At 43.4% G+C, this 17,003-nt stretch overlaps 1 protein-coding gene across 9 annotated transcripts in view; it reads right to left on the bottom strand.

Moving 5' to 3' along the window:
- Window positions 1-16,402, bottom strand: part of CHCHD6 (coiled-coil-helix-coiled-coil-helix domain containing 6) — a 115,962-nt gene extending 99,560 nt beyond the window's left edge. For 7 of the 9 annotated variants that reach the window (XR_008731660.1, XR_003560096.2, XM_027805685.2 and 4 more), the window contains exons 1-4: window positions 15,001-15,179; window positions 12,803-12,935; window positions 11,556-11,625; window positions 9,257-9,401 (exon numbers count right to left, since the gene is read on the bottom strand). Coding sequence is in view for 7 of the 9 variants with exons in the window: in XM_027805685.2 (XP_027661486.1) it covers window positions 9,257-9,401; window positions 11,556-11,625; window positions 12,803-12,935; window positions 15,001-15,090 (438 nt within the window). In the remaining 2 variants the exon portion in view is untranslated. Of the gene's footprint in view, window positions 1-9,256; window positions 9,402-11,555; window positions 11,626-12,802; window positions 12,936-15,000; window positions 15,180-15,934; window positions 16,081-16,268 lie in introns of those variants that run through there. The other 2 variants (XM_055706626.1, XM_027805706.2) reach the window with 2 other exon arrangements.
- Window positions 16,403-17,003: the final 601 nt, after the last annotated feature.

Raw genomic sequence — 17,003 nt, 5'->3', positions numbered from 1 at the left:
AATAAAGAAATAATATTGGTGCTTATTTTGATTTCTTCCATCACACCATGTAGACTCAGCTTCATCTTCCAGTATGACCCAACAAAACTATTTGTATCGAGAGACTTGTGAAAACATCGTTATTTGAGAAAATGTGATCTTGAATAGGACACATCTGCTCTGTTGGGCCTGGTACTTGGAGCTTGAGAAGCCCGTATGTTACTATGAACAGCTGCTGTATGGGAACCCACTGGAATACCCCACACTGGTCTGTGCTGTGCACTGACAGCTGTTACCACACCAGTAACATTCCAGCCCATCAGGAAACTTCATATTAGCTGAACAGCTTGCTAATATAATCTGTAACTTAGCTATCTTTCAGAAAGGTAAAAACTGCATGAGGGGTAGATGTAGTTATCCTGACTGGGTGGCGACTGTGCATTGAGGAGGTGGTGATCCCCAGACCAGTTAACCTGAGCAGGCGCAGGCCCGTGCCGTGCTGTACATACAGATACAGCATGACCATCAGGCCTGTCCGGTGCTGCACAGGCACCTCGGCAAGGCACCTCCACAGAGGAGTCTGCAGCAGCTGACCCTCACTACCGGCCTCTGTGGGACCGTGCTATTATCTAAAAAGAGTAGCAAAATGTTCTTATGGGAACATCCTTCACAGATGTTTCTTGTAATAATATAATTGCTCAAGTGACAAAAAAAGGCAGAACCTCTCCATTTGCACAGTATGCCATAGGAAAATCCATCCAGGGTCTATCCAATGCTGCATGAAAGCAAGGGTCCCACCACCTGAAGGGATGTAAGATTTACTTGCTATCTATAATCTTTTTATTTTATCTTATTAAAACAGCTATTTCATTAACCCATTTGTCAGTCTTTCTTATTAAGACCCAGAAAGAACCCTGCACTGTTTCTCACACCACTGCCCAGTGTGGAACACTCTGCCCACATCACATACCATCTGTACCACCCCTCTGCTGTCAACAAGGATTGCATCAAGACATGTTAAGGTTCCAAGAAAAGGTGTTGGTGGAAGCACCAACGCTAGTTTTCATGGCATTTCAGAAATATGACAGAAACAACATCCAGTGGCAGGTCACCTACCTCACATCCCCATCATCTGAGAGTGCAAGAGCAAAGGTTTTCATTTACTGCAAATTTATTTCCTAGCTATTATATTAGCCCTTTAAATTCATAATCTTGCTCTCTTTTTAAGTAACACTTTGTGACAGAAACATCAGGAGAATTTTCAGTAATCAAAGATCATTGATCCAAGATTCAAACACCATCATATTTTAGATAGAATACAATGAATATTGGAAAGCTATCACCAAATACTAAGTTAGATAGATGTAATATTCCAAACACTCCAAACACAGACAAGCAAAATCCTAATCCAAAAATAAGGTTTAACCAAGCTAGTGGGAACTATATTCTTAAAACAGTCTCAGCCTTTACACCTATGACAATCTCATACCACAAAACATACCACATTTCACTAATACTGGCTCATAGGATTGACTAATACTGGCTCATGGGAAAGGAAAGGCTACTGAAACATCCTGATGCATTACCAAATCTCTGTTGCTTATGCCCCCAAAATTAGCTGCAAAATTAGAGCAGCATTTTGCTACTCTACAGTAGTCTGGCAGTAAAAAAAAAAAAAAAAAAACCAAAACAAAAAAAACCACCAGCGTACTAGCTTTGCTGGACCACTCATGGAAAAATATCAGCATATTCTTCTCTTATTTTTTTATGAGCTTCATATTTTGTAGTTATAGATAGGGGGAAAGGAAGGCTAATCTTATCTATTGCTTTTTAAATGATTGAATAGCTTTACAATAATCATAAGTCAGAACAAATGAATCTGAAAGAAGTTTCTGTGGAGCATATGAACTTGGCAGACAACAAAAAAACCAAAACGTGTGAAATATGGGCACAGAAGAATTGAAGGCAAGACAGGGGAAGCAGGCAGCACCACAAACAGCTTCAATTTGTTGCAGCTGTAGGATTTAAAAATAGACCAACCCTGTGATAAGGTCCCTTAGCCCAAGAGACTACAAAAATGAGAAGCTCAAACGACCATCGGCTGCTGAAATCTGCAAAACCTCTCGAAACACAAATTAACCTTCAGTCAGGAGATAAAAGACTAGCTGCAGAAATTGGAGGTTGTTAAAAAAAAATGCTATGAATGTCTGACAAATCATAGTAGCAGTAGCAGGGAAAATAATGAATACATATGCAGCATCTTACCTTTAGCCAGATAACACCTTTACCTTCCCTCAAAAGAAGATTGAGAAAGAGGAGTTGGCTTGGCTTTGTTTTCACATTCAGGGTTCATTGCAGTACACATTTTAGTTAAATTTAGACCTCACTGATGCTCCAGAGACAGAAGTTAATAGCTTGCTGGAGGCTAGAAGACATGTAGATTCTCACCATGCCGAGCTTAAATTTAATGCAAACCTTTCCTAAGTCCACCATTTAATACTGCAAGATTACTTTCTGCAGAGAACCCTTTATGAAACCGTTAAACATTTAAAAGTAGTAATTCCTGCATTGCACAAAGGCACCCACTTCTATAGTAGAAGGTAGCAGCCAAAGAGGAACACAAATGGGGTGAGGGGAAGGATGGATGTTCTGGCCAAAGACTACAGAATAACAGACCACTAACTTTAAAAGATCCACACTAATAAACTTTCTTCAAAGGGAAGTCTACAAGTATCTCCTAGCCCAGACAGCAAGAATGAGCAGGATAGGAGAAACAAGGTCTGAAGTTACTCAGCCTAGCTATTTAATCTATCAATAGCTTGCAACACTTTGTAACAAATCATTAAGGCTTAAACCAAAAACCACATCTTTCCATTGTATCAACACATTTAAAAGGCAGTTCTATTCAACTAGTGAAAGCAATTGAGAACAACTGCATTGCAACTTCTAGTCAAAGATAACACCACTCCTGCTAACCTAGTCAGAGCTCCCTAGCTGGTTTTGCTTGCAGTAAGAGCAGGTACACAAGCATCGACACACAGTATGTGAATGCTCTGCAAATAGTCAAACTGGAAGGAACAACAATCATCAAGAGCTACTGCCCCCACAACTGGTGGTACCCACACTGTATGTAGGAATTAATGTTCTAGTAACTAAATGCACCAGTCATTTTCTAAAGAAAACAAAAATTAATCTGAAAAAAAGGTGCCATTCCTTTAACCAACACATGTACGTATATGTTGCTAATCGCTGTAACATCAATGAAAATCAAACTTCAAGAAAAGTAACTAAATGGGCTTTTTCCTCATTTTGCATTATTTAAAACAAGCCTCCATACTTTCTGATTTAATCAGTGTTTTTGCTTCACCCACAAAAAACTTCAATCAAGAATTATTTGCAGAAATTAGAGCTATTAAACACTAAATCCCAAGATTTGTGTTAGTAATGCCTCCTCCCGGAACGAACTCATTTCCTACACGTAGGCTTCCAACTTACAAAGAGAAGGGTTTTAGCTCAGTGTGCTACATTTTAGGTACAGAGCAAACAGCACCAACAAAACTGGCCCTGATGTGAACAGTATCCAGACAATAACCCAAAGCTCATAGACAGAATACTTTTAATTACATCAACTCAAACAAACAGGGAGGAAAAAATGACAAGTTTTGATGACAGAGGCCTGACCTCAAAAGCAGCAGTCTCACTTCACTGATGGCCCCATGCCAACACCATGCTACTACTGGACCTCAGCCGAGCACTCCAGCTTGTCACAACGATAGGAGATTAAGCACAACAAAACCCCAGTCTAATCTAGAGACGCTTACCTATGGCTAATCAGCCGGGATGAAGCTGATCCCCAGCTTATCACAAAGGAAATGGAAGCCTTAACAAAACTAAAAGATGTTCAGCACCATTTCTAAAACCATCTTCAGTACCAGCTCAGCTGCATCTACAGTTGACACTACTGCTCAACAACAGTGGGCAATTCACAGCAACAAAATGTAAGCAAGATTGGCTCGAAGCTTCATCAATGACCAGAAATCTATAGAAAACTTTCCATGAATGGGCCAATTGGATCATTTCTCTACCCTTACAAGGCCAAAAAGAAAACACTAACAATACATTCAATTTTATTAAACATTTGATATCACTACTCCACCTGGTCACTCCCCAATTACCACCAAAATTCTCCTCCATTGTAACAACCTATGGATGGGCTTTCAGCAACTTTAAGCAATTCTACCTCCACATTCCTTGAAATGGAGAAGAAAACATATCAGTTAAAATGTCAGCAGATCAATATACACTAAAGAAAGGGTGGAAGTGTCTAAAGTATGCCACAGGCAAAGCCCAAAAGTTCAGAATCCCACATTCACGAATGACACCAGTATCAAAACCCACTGCTCTGATGAAAAGACATTCCCAGCCATGCGTTCTTCCTTCTGCCCTGCTCTCCTGAATCAACAAGAGGAAATGAAAGGCTCTGAAGAGCAAAGAGATTATTTCTGAGCAAGAAATCATCAGAAAGAATCTGACAGCCTACGACCAATTATAATCAGCTACTGGAGCAACCAGAGACAAATCCTAAATCCTTGTATTTCCTCCCACGTATATATTCTGGGCCACACTAATCACAACAGTGCAATGCTGGAGCCACCAGAAAGCACAGGTTGCCATCCAGCAAGCCAGTGAGCAGGGCATGACCAGGAACACTGGGAATAGTAAGCTGTCCATCATCAATAGCTGGAAAAACACTCCCAGCAATTTAGGAATTCTGTGTCCAGTCTCTTTCCATGCAGGAACCAACGCCCATCAATCTTGTCTGAAAAAGCTAATCATGGTGCAAAGTTTGTCCTGCCATTACCCCATTTCTGAATTCATTCTTTCAAAGTGGGAAGGAAGATGATGACTTTTGGTCAATAACTCTGACAAAGCCATTATCCAAGGGGTATTAAATGGGGAGATAAGAACTTCAGAGCTTTGCACAAATCATATTAGACCAATTCTCAAATCCGGGTAATGCTTCTTTTCAAAGTATTAATTTCATTTATTCTATTTGCTCTCCCTCTGTCCTGATAACAGAGGCAGACATGGCCCCTAAATGAGATCCTCCTATTTTATAAGTTATAATCCTCCCTTTCTAGAGTAGTAATGAGATGTCTTCGCTTAATCGCGTTTATTCTCCCCCCCCCCCAGCTTCTGCTTTTCTCCATCTCCATTCCACATTGATTTGTCTCAAAGGTTCCAGCAAAAACCATCAGGCAGGGAGTCACTGGCTCCAAGAGGCTCATGATGCATATGCTGCACATGCTGTGCAGCCTTAAGAGATTACAAAAGGAGAAAGGAGAAAAAAGAGCAGCTTTGCTTGCAAAGTTTCTTTTGTTGGTAAGAAGGAGAAAAAAAGAAAGCCAAAAGAACTGAGAAGTTGAGAAAAGAGGTTTTGATTAATTGGAAGTAAAAAAGGAAAGACCCTTGGTACAGGGGAAAGGTGAGATTATTCACAACACAGTGAAGCAATTAAGTAAGTTGACTATGACAACTTTGGAAGTCGCTCATGCTAGAAATAAAAAAGGATATAAAGATAGCTGTATTAATTCTTGGATATTTTACATGAGACTGAAAGCATGCTACAAGCATTAAACACCCCAGGCCCTGCTGTGAATACTGTACATATAATCCTTGTTGTATTGTAAGTACCCACAGCATTAAATTATTCAGAGTCCAGCCAGACCACAATCCTGCAGTGCTGTACAAACAAACAAAACATTTTATCTTTGAAACAAACATGTAAGAGTCCTTCTGCAGCAGCTTAGCAGACTATTTCCATTCAAGCCAGTCCCCCATGGTTAATCAAAAAACATATTCAAAGAGAGAAGTGAATGCTGCACTGTTTCTACTTACAGAGCTGTTTTGCTTCTTAAACTAAAACTTTAAGTTTTACTCAAAACATAAGGTATCTAAAAGCTAAGTACCTTGTTCAAAGCATTTAAAAAAGAATCAAAAGAAAAACGTAGAACAGGACCCAGATACTTAACTCTAAATGCTTCTTGTATCAGTGCACCTCTTCAAGAAGGAAACAGAAAAAAAACACCGAAAACAAAAAAAACACACACACCACCACAACAACAAAACACAGAACCCACAAAAAACCAACAGTAAGCTTTAATCTGCACCCTTCCCCGTAAATGATGAAGTAACTGGCCCCAGAAGCTGCCAGCAAGCTCCTTATCAAAGGTTAGCTCTAGTCTACACTCTCTTCAGGAATGTGCACTATATAATAAGACTGAAGAAGTGCTCCATAGCAATACTGCCAATAATAAAGTCAGTGAATAAAAATCATAAAGAACAGATTAAATTACAAGTGACGTTCAGCACAATCAAAATGAAATCATTTCAAAATACAGCTATCATACTTGGATTTATGGTCTACAAGTGGTAAGGTTAAAGGAGATTATTGCAGCACTACTGGTGACAACTGTACAAGAAAAGGCTACTAATCCTCAAACTATATGTTAAGGGCACAGGGCAGCTCAAGGTCTTACTGAAAATATTAAATAAATAAATAAATACACAGACCAAACCTTTCTAATTATATGTGGCATGATTTTCAATTTTCACTAAATTAAGTGCTGCTAAAAGCAAATTATCCATTTGTTATTTTTTTCCATGGGAGTTGCCCCATTTTTCTCTGCCTTCCCTAGCAGGTCACAACAAAAAACCTGGAAGTTGGTCCCTTATAAATTTAAGCAGATCATTACAAGTGGCATCTGCACCTGGACTACCACTAGGTACCTTAAGCTCTACTACTACCTTCTACCTGAAAGAGAAGACTGCCACAAAGGAGATGAAAAAGCAGCTCACACCCATTATTTGCCTCATGTGGTAAGGCTAAAAAGCAGAAGAGTGAGCAAGAAACTTCAAGCCCTATTCCAAATAAAGGAAGAAACCAATACTGCTAGGACAATAGACAGATACAAATTGAGCAGGATTGAGTCAATACAATAATACAACCATGCCCAAAAGGGAACTGTAGCTAAGATAAAGCAGGTCTGATAGGGATTCCAATAATTTAAAAGACTGGCAAAAACAGTTCCTGCTTAGGAAGACATCTAGAAGTCAATAAACAATAGCTTTGACCTCATCTTTGCAAGGACAGACTAGACTATTCCATTTTTAAGGATCTTAAATTTATGACTGATCAAGAGATAATTAAAGAGCAATTAAATTTAACAGTTTCTCATTCTTGTACTATGTTCTGGGCTAACACTATGTGGTCACTATCTTATCTTTATGGGTTACACAAGGAGAGCCTGATCACATTTTTGCAGAGCATCAAGTATGCAATATCTGGGTATGTGACGCTGCAGGAGTAAAAGCTGATTCAGATAACAGAACAGCTTTTGAATGTTAGCGGTCAGGTCACAACTCATTTTAGAGGCGCCCTCTTTACACTTCACAAATATTGCCTGAATCTGCTAGTCACATTTCTCCAGGATTACTCTACAGCTCACTGCAGAAGGGCAAGGCCCTACTTCTGAGCTGAGCCACATCCACTAGCTTCTTCCCCCATCTCTTTACAGAAGTCCGTTAATTACATTCATAAAGGGAATATTCTCTTTCTACTGGAAAGAGAGTTGGTACTGCATCTGATGACCCAGATGTCCTATGCAAAGGAACAGCAGTCACCTGCCTCACACATCTCTATTCTAAAGCTCAGCAATCACGCAACTTCTTGTGGTTAGGGTACAACCCACCAAGAGGAAACTTCCTATGACACAGCAGACATTCACAAGCTATATCCAGGAAAGCAATCTCAGAGACCTACCAATCCAACCACGTACAAACATTATCACGGAGTCAAAAAGCACAAATGGGTACAAAAACACAGACAGATGAATTCATGGAGGACAATTTCATTAAGGACTGTTAATCACCAAGGTGAAAATAGAACCTCTTGCTGAAGGGGCCTCTAAGCCCCAGAACAGCAGAAGTTGCAAGGGTATAAGGTGGGAAATACTGCTATACATCTGCTCTGTTCCCATGCTCTCCTTAAACAGTTGCTATGGATCACTGTCAGAGATGCACTATAGCGAGAAGGACCTTCTGTCTGAACCGCTACGGCCATTCTTGTATAAATTTTATTTATTCAGTCCCCTCCAACACCTTCATGTCATAACCACAAAATGCTTCACAGACAAGTCACATGCCTAGGTAAGCCATGCCAGTTAGCATTCAATGTATAGAAAAAACATGCTTATAGAAGGATTCTTCATTTAAATCAAGTGCATGCAACAGATCAGTGGCATGGAAGGAACACAGTAAGGACTATCATTACTCAAGCCTGTCCTCTCACTAAACCATCCTTTCAGTGTGTACCAGGCAAGGAGAATTACTCTGAGTCTAGTTCTCTCAAAGCTTCAACATCACAGTCTAAATGAACAGGCAGTTTGATCTCACTGTGGCAAGCATAGGTCCTACCTCACTGTCACACCCCGACGCCTCATACCACTGCAGGTCAGGAATAAGTGGCAGTTCCAGTAAGACTCTGCATTGTTTACAGGCATCTACCATTGCCATAGTAATGTTAGTATTCAAAAGAAAACAATACAAAATAGTATCATGTGAATATTATGCACCAATGACAACTCCAATCTACCACAGTGACACAAGCCTTTTGCTCTACTCGGCCTCACCTCACTCTACTTCTGCCTCCCTCACTGCTCTTCTCAGCACCGGTATGACAGTAACTCAACGGGTTATCCCAGCAACACCAAGGTGCCTGACTAATAGTAAAGGCTGTGGTAAGAAGTCCCCAAAAATAGGTCTGCCTACTGGGCAATAACAGATCGTTTTGGGAGTCACTGGTGTGTTGTGCAAAAGGGGTTTATGCTTCCTGGTCCCTAAAAAACAATCTTAAGCCTTCTTCAAAATGTTACAATACTTAACACTTGATATTTTTAGCACTCTCTCTAGCTCAAGCAACAACCCCATATACACACACCGCACTGACCTACACAGGTAAAGCTCTCCCCAGCACAGTCACTGCTTAAGCCTTTCCCTGCAAGTTTGGCCTTAGCATCACTGCATGACATGCTGCAAACGTAGTTCACCAGCTACACTGTGAGCCAAACATCAAATGATGAATTAGGTGGTGACGGGTGTTTCAGCCTAAACCAAAGCTTCTAAGTTGATCACACAAGTGACATTTAACGAATGTCCTCAAGCAGAGATATTTTAGCCTGTCTTGCATGGAAATGTACTGGAGTTTGTTGTTACTCACCAGCTGGGCCACTCTCTGCCTCTCTTCATTAGTGGTGCTCCTTTCCCGCTGAAGAGCAGTATTCAAGGCCTCACTGGCTGCTTCCCTTTCTCTTTTGGCGAGCCGGAGCAACTCCTCTTGGACCAGTGCCTGCTCTTGCTCATACCTGTATGAGCACCAAAGGCAAACAGAGAAGATGATCAGCAGCCTTCTGGCAACAGAGTCACGACTTAGCATAGACTATCCCTACCTAGAGCCGAAACACAAATCCATAATCTATTTGACACAAAACCTGCTCACAGCCCCTCTATTATCAGCAGGAATTCGAAAGTCCAACAAACTTTAAACATGACCTGTAACTTTGGTGAGGTACAGCTCTGGCAGTAACAGTAGGCTTAGCACCATAAGTTTATACTTCAGTTATATGCAGCTCTAGTAAGTACTTACTATCATCTGAAAACAATGAGAATAGAAAGTAGTTAGCTAGATAAATAGATACTACTTTGGAAAAGATCATGGGACGTACAGCAACAAAAGGAGTTAGCCTATCTGACAGCGCTGCTCTTCTGCTCTACAAAGGAAAGGAAATCACATAAAATGCATGCAGCAACAGCACAGAGAAGCAGCCTTGCCCCATCCATAATCTGGCCAATTGAATCTCAGACTGCCATGAAGGAAATGTTGTACAATTCAAGCCTTGGAAATTCCACATGCAAGCAAACAGAAATTAGCATGAAATTAATCACAAAATAAACTTGGTTAGACAGGACCTTTGAAGGTTATATATTCCAGCCTTCTGCTCAAAACAGTACTAACTTCAGATTAGATCAGGTCGCTCAGGGCCTTCTCCAGTCACCTACTGATGATCTCTAAGACTGGAGATTCTATGTCTTTTTGGTGCAACCTGTTCCAGTGCTTCAGTGCACTCACTGTTCGGGGTTTCTCCTCACCCACCCCACACAGACACCCCAATACCCAGGCAGAATTTCCTTGCTGTATCTGTGTCCCTTGCCTCTTGTCCTTTCAGTGTGCACCTCTGAGAACAGTCTGTCACTGTCTCTTTTTCACTATTTGAGGAACTTGAAAAAATAACAATTACATCGCCCTTCTTCACCAGGCTAAGCCAACGCAGACCCCTCAGCCTCTCTTCTCCCATGCCTCTAGCTTGCCGAGGTCCCTCTAAGTTGCAGTGTTACTCTCCAGCACAGTGACGACTCCTTCCATTTGTTGTCACCCACAGACTCTCTCAGGCTGCAATTCAGACCATCCAGGCCTGGTTCTGGTTCCGTAGTTGAGCCACACACATACAAGCTGCTCCTCCCTTTCTTGTTTTCCCTACTGACCTTTCCCTGCATTTCTGCCCTTACCTCTCCTTTCCCAGATCAGGTATTTGGGATGCAGTTCAGCAGCTCAGCACTGAAAACTGCCAGCAACTTCAATTCCACAGTCCCCTAGAAAGCAAACCACCTATCCAGAGACTTTCCTTGGTTGCACCTCTGACTTTCCTAAGGACAGTGTGACTGACGCAACAGGTTTTAACAGGTTTGAACACCATGCACAGACAGACTGATTTTCATTGTTACCTAGACTATAAGCACAGTAAAGACACCATCAGAGCAGCAAAAGAAAGAACAGGAAAAAAACAATCTTTACAGCATCTTTAAATATGCACAGATAGATCAGGCCAGCAGTTTAACACAAAAAACTACTGAGTTACACGGAAATGAGGCTCTCACTGCCCTGCAATGCCTAGAACTGGGAGGAGACTGCTGTGGTTCTTACAGAGAAGAGGACAGGTTTTTTCTGCAGTGTTTTTTCCTCACCCTTACCCCCATCTTTACAGGTATTTCTATCTTAATAAATTAAAGTACCCTTGGATGAAAAATTCATAGCACTCTAGTACTAGCTGACAGTCATTATGTCCAAGTCTAGCAAAAGGAGGAGGAATGGAATCAGATACATAAGATGGATATGATTATTTTAGGTTATTTTTATGATTACTTTAGATCTGTAAGGGAAGTATCAAACACTTAGACTCCTTCATTTCTCCCAGAAAAGGCAACTGTACTCAATTATACTCCACTGATCTTGCAATGCACATCAGACACAAGTTTTCTGTAGTCCTGTCCACAGTTCTCCTGACTGTTTCTTTTGGATAAGGGACAGGCTTTCCTAAAAAAAGTGTCTTCCACAACCCTTAACTGAAAAAGGGGATTCTCAGGCGTTAAAACATAAAGTCATTGTGCTTGAAGTAAAACATATATACATACACAGCCCAAAAGGAGTTAAACTATTGTCTTTTTCAAGAACTTCACCTCACCTCCTATACAGTTCCTGCTCTGCAGCAGAAGACTTCTGACCAGAGTCACTCGCCATTGGTGGCTGGATTCCTAGAAAGAATAGAAACTTGTGACAACTATAGCAAAAAATATAGTCCTTCATCACATCATGATCTGAGAATTCATATGTATTACCCCATCAAGAGAAAAAAAATACACCTTGAAAAGTGTGATGGATGGAATTTGAATTCATGAAAGAGACGCCAACAGCATTGTCTTCAACAAGGCACACTGAACAAGGCATGCTACAGAATCTTCTAGGTAAGGATCTTAACACCTCAAATCCTGGTTTATACTGAAACATAATCATGGTTTTAGATCTACTTTCCATTTCCTTCCTCTAGATCCATTAAGTCTTCCTCTTGACCTCCTGCTTTTCTTGTAATTATAAGGGGTCCCAGAAGTGGCGATGAACTTACTTGATGGAGTTCAGGCCATCCATTAGGCTGAATCCACTCTCAGGAAAGATGTGGGCTAACAGCAAACAAACCTCTAAAAGCAAAGGCCTGTTTCCCTAACTTCATGTTAGGCTGGATGCCTTAAACAAATCCACACTGATAACATATATCAACAAAGTGTATTTGAGAACGAAGAGAAATCAAATAGTTTTCTGACCTGTAAAGGAAGACAAGTGAAACCAAGTTCTCATCATCCACTTGGCAAGCTGTGCTTAGACAGTCTATCCTTCCCTACGAGCTTCTTCCCAAAGAACCAAAAGCAGTATTTCCCCCACCGTCCACAATATACTCCTTGTGCAAGCAAAAGAGACAGGGCAGCTGGCCAGGAATGAAATATAAAATAAAAAATTTCTGCCTTGCTTATTGCATGTTCATCTGAAACCCTAGAAACATTCACAAAATTATACATATTCATTGAAGTATCTGAGAATGGTGGTAATCCAAAGATGGAGAAGGAAAGGACCTGGAAAAACAAGCCATCTTCCTTAAGGTCACACACTGACAGAACTAGAATAGCATTTCAACCACTCCAACTGCCAGATGACACAGCTCTCTTTCAGAAACATAAAGAGGACATCACAGGACTGTAACACCCAAGGCATTCAATGATGCCAATATCTACATACATAAAAACGTTACAGGCTAATCAAAGAGTGCCTCTTGCAACAAGATGGTCTTAAACAACACAGGCATATGATACAACATCCAGTGGCAGCGCTTCAGAGAAGTGTGTCAAAACATTCAGTAGACCTGATAGGGACCGACAGTACCTGTAGGAGATTTGGGTTTCCCTTCTGCAGCTGATGAAGATGGACCTGTGCCATTGGATGAATGGGGCGATCTCTGGTTGTCCCTTTTACTTTGAGGGGATTCTTTCATTCGGTTCACTACATCTTCAGACAGCTGAAACATATGTGCACAGGAAACAAGTTAACCGAGTCAACTCTTAATGTATATATATTTCACTGTAACAACTCCCCATTTGGTAGTTTCCACGCTATTGCGGAAGTATTGTCAGATTCCTCATTTCAGTGCCACGGTCCTTCAAATCCAGGTGTTCAACAACTGTACGCTGACCTTACATTTTAAAAATACATACTTTATAATTAAGTGATAAAAACCTCCTATCTACTGACCCTGAAGGCTTCACTGAACACCTACAATTACTCTTCCACAAATACTAACAAAGGTGGAAAGCACTGCTAAACAAGCCGACCCCTGGAGTAGGGACATATTTACCAGAAGTGGAAGGAAAGGAACTAAGCAGGCTGTAGATCTGTCCGTCCATCCTCCTTCTTCCCCCATGCTTGCTAAGCCAGCTCAGCATGGCAGAAGTGCTGCAAACCATATGGCAGGGAACAGCTGCACAGCCCTCCCATTCATGTAATGCTGCAAACATTTTTGCAATCTCAATTTCATTCTCACTTCCTTACTTGGGTCCAAACAGAAAAGAAAGAAAAGTTTAAGTTTTCTGGCAATGAAGTCCAAGGAGTTTCTCACAGCACTGTTAAGATTGACCCCTTCCTCCTTCCAGGCTTCTGTGCTGACTGTTCTGGCTCCAGAACAAAATGAATTGAGGCTGTTTCCCTAACTAGGCTGGTCACAGTAGAAGACATGTTGCCACTATTATCCTATTTAACTGCATCTTTAACATATTCATTACACATTGTTATCATGCTAAATTCCTCTTTAGGGCAACTGTTTTTTAAAAGCACAGATGCGTAAAAAGCCAGACTTAATTAAGGGCAGGCTCAGTGGAACTTCTTAGCTGCAAAAAAACCCCACCAAACATCATCCTTGCCACGAAGAATGGGTAATGATTATTCCTGACATTGATTTCAGGAAGTCAAACGGAACACTCTACAAAGGCCACAGCTCATTTAACCTAATCAGCTACCATGAGATACATAGGGCATCTTCATCTCGAGCTCCTGGAGGTCGTAAACAGACCAGTAAAAATAAACCCACATTTTTCTCTAGTTCCATCAGCATCTAGCTGGACGGAGCAGCTAACTAAATTAAAGCACCAGAACAAATTATGTCTATAAGTAGGTGAGGGGGAGTCCTGTAAAGAGAAATCAGGCAAGAACTTCATCCAACACTTTAAAAAGGAGATTGGCACAATCTTAGTTAACTTTTGTCAAGTGATTAGTCAAAATGGGATGAAAAGTAAGTAACCACATCCTGCAAGCTCATTTTAGACAAACCTTAGGGGGAAACCTGATAAAAATATGAACCACCAACAATGACAACGATAATTAATAAAAATTAAAAAAAAACCCCACAACTTAACCAATGAAAAATAGGGACAGAAATCTTGATGGGCAAAAAAACATTCCTTAATGGTACCACCACCACTCTCCAGGGCTTGTTTTCAAACACACGTGCAGTCGTCCGATCAAAGTTCAAGAAGTAGCATCCCACTGCCCCTCCTAGAACCACCACTAAATCCTCACAAATCCTTACAATCTCTTACCTGTCCGCGTGTTCAGAAAGCAGTGCTTTGCCAAGACTCTTGGTACCACCAATAAGGGCAGAGGTGTCTCCCCTTGGATGCCCTCAGAGCCAGGCAGTGCTTTTAGCACCAAACTGCTTGCAAAGCACAAGGCAGGGGCAAGATAGCTCACTCAGCAGTGAGAGGGGAAAGCGGGCTGAGAGCAGAGTTCGGAAGGGCTGGTGTGTCATGCTCACCATGCTCAGGCCCTCGGCCCTCTCACCCACCACTGTCCCGTCATCCTATCACCCCTCCAGCCCTCTACTCCTTCCAGTTTCCCCTCTCCTCCTTCTTGCTGGTTTTCCCCGCTCACCCCTTCCAACTCCGTACCACATTCCCCAGACCACCCTGCCCTACCCTGCCACTCCATCAGGGTCTCCCTCACGCCGGTCCCTGCCCTCTGCCCCCCGCCTCCAGCACCCCCGGCCTCCGCAGCCTCGAGCACCCGGCCCCCGAACCCTCGGGCCTCCTCACCCTGATGCCCTGCAGCACCCGCACTTGCTCCCGCTCATCCAGCCCGAAGGAGACCTTCCTGCCGCCGTGGCTGCTCTCGCTGCCCCCCATGTCGGCAGGACGGCCGCTGGGGACGCCTCTCCCCTCCGCGCCCACCACTCGCACCGGTCTGCCGCCGCAGAGAGCGCCCCGCCCCTTCCGCCGCCTGCCAACATACCCGCGCCCCATTGGCGGCCGGCTCTGGCACGGCCAATAGCGCGGCGCGGTACTGGCGGCCAGCCGCGGTGCAGGCTGGGGGCCGTAGGCTGCCGGCGGCGGCTGCGCGGGCTGCGGTGCGCAGGGCGCGGGCGGCCTGACCCGGCCCCGCAGAAGCTGCGCTCCGGGACGGGCCACCTCGTTATCCTCACCCTGCGACATACCCATGGCGGCACCAAAGCGCGGCCGGGCCCGCCAGTCTTCTTCCTCCCCTCCCGCGGCAAGGGCTGTGCCCACCCTCCGCACCCAAGGCAGGATCGCAGCACCTCGTGAACCCCCACCGCGATGCACCCAGCTCACCCGTCTTCTCCGCTGGGTCAAAATTATGGAAGCAAGAAAACAAAACGACGTGTAACCACGCAGAAAATAAGCCAGGAAGGTACAAAGCTTATTTGCTAGCTCCAGGATTGAGGAACCACCCAGGCGTTACCCACCAGGGAGGACGCACGACCTGACAAGCCCCCATGGATGTCCGAGGCCCTCAGCACCAGCACCAGCGAGACAAAGCAGCAGCAGCCCACAGCGAGCGTGGGCACCCCCTCACCCTCCCAGGAATCCCTTGCCTACTTTCACACACACCACAGTCCTGGAAGGAGTTCCCCACCCCAACGCATCAGCTCACATCTCTGGTGATTAAAAACAAAATTACAGTCTACAACCTCCAGTCAATTTTACAGGAGCTGTTCTGGGCAGAACTCACCTCTCTGCTCCTCTCAGCCACCCTGTTCCAGCCAGACCTACTCAATGTGCCGTTACCACCCGTGACAGGCGCGTGCGTGGGTCCCACGTAGGTCAGGCCGCCGTTGCAGATACAGTCCCCATTGCCAGGCGTGGCCGATCCCCAGCCTAAACAAAAAGAAAGAGAAACAAGACAATGTAAAGTACAAGCAGCTGGACCAAGTGGCAGCTCTGAAGGATCTTTACCCAACAAACTTTCTGTATTCCCAGAAATACAGGCCATGTGATGACCTATATGGCTTTGTGCGTTTGTGACTAGACAGTTAACGAAGCCCTGGCATTGACACACTACTTACCTGTTACTTAGTAGCACATCAGGGCAGTTTTAACTGTTTAATGCTTATTCTTCACTACAGTTAATGTGGCAATCACAGCTTTGACTCAGCACTGGGACTCTGGCCAGCTTTAAGGGAGTATTTGGAACTCTTTGCCCCACAAGATGTCCAGGCTTCTTCCCTCTAGCAAGTTCCTGGAAGCAGGGAGTATTTTTGTTATTTGTGTAATACTTTGCACAATGGGCCTATTGCTTGAGCTCTCAAGGGCACTGATCGTGGTACCATCAGCTGTTTGCACCACACAGAAGCACTGCACGTACACGGTGCAAGAGCAAAGGTCTGGCTAAAGCCAAACCACAATCCCTCCCAGAACACTCTCACCAGCCTCTTACTTCTTACCTGCTACCTGCTTGCTTCATTTGATGGCATCCAGGTTTTGTACTGAAAAAGCCTGTGAACAGTCATTCCTTTTTTGCCACCTTTGTACTCTCTGGGTTGCACAGACCTGCAGCATTGCTCTTCCAGACCGGTGAGTTCTCAACCATGTAATTACTCTTCCAGAAGTCTTCCCATAACTTTGATTATTCCTGCCATCCTTCCTTAGGCCTTTTTCAGGTGTAATTCCAGCCAGGTAGCAGGCATCATCTGCAAAGATCCAGACGGGAGAGTGGGCAAAGACGAACAAAACTGCACCTCACCTACAGCCTGTGGTCTCTAAGAGCCCAAGGAAGCCCATCAGGGCCCACTACCTGTGGG

This window comes from Falco cherrug, chromosome 4 (assembly GCF_023634085.1).
Source record: "Falco cherrug isolate bFalChe1 chromosome 4, bFalChe1.pri, whole genome shotgun sequence".
Taxonomy (NCBI): domain Eukaryota; kingdom Metazoa; phylum Chordata; class Aves; order Falconiformes; family Falconidae; genus Falco; species Falco cherrug.
This window is presented reverse-complemented; position numbering and strand designations above follow the sequence as displayed.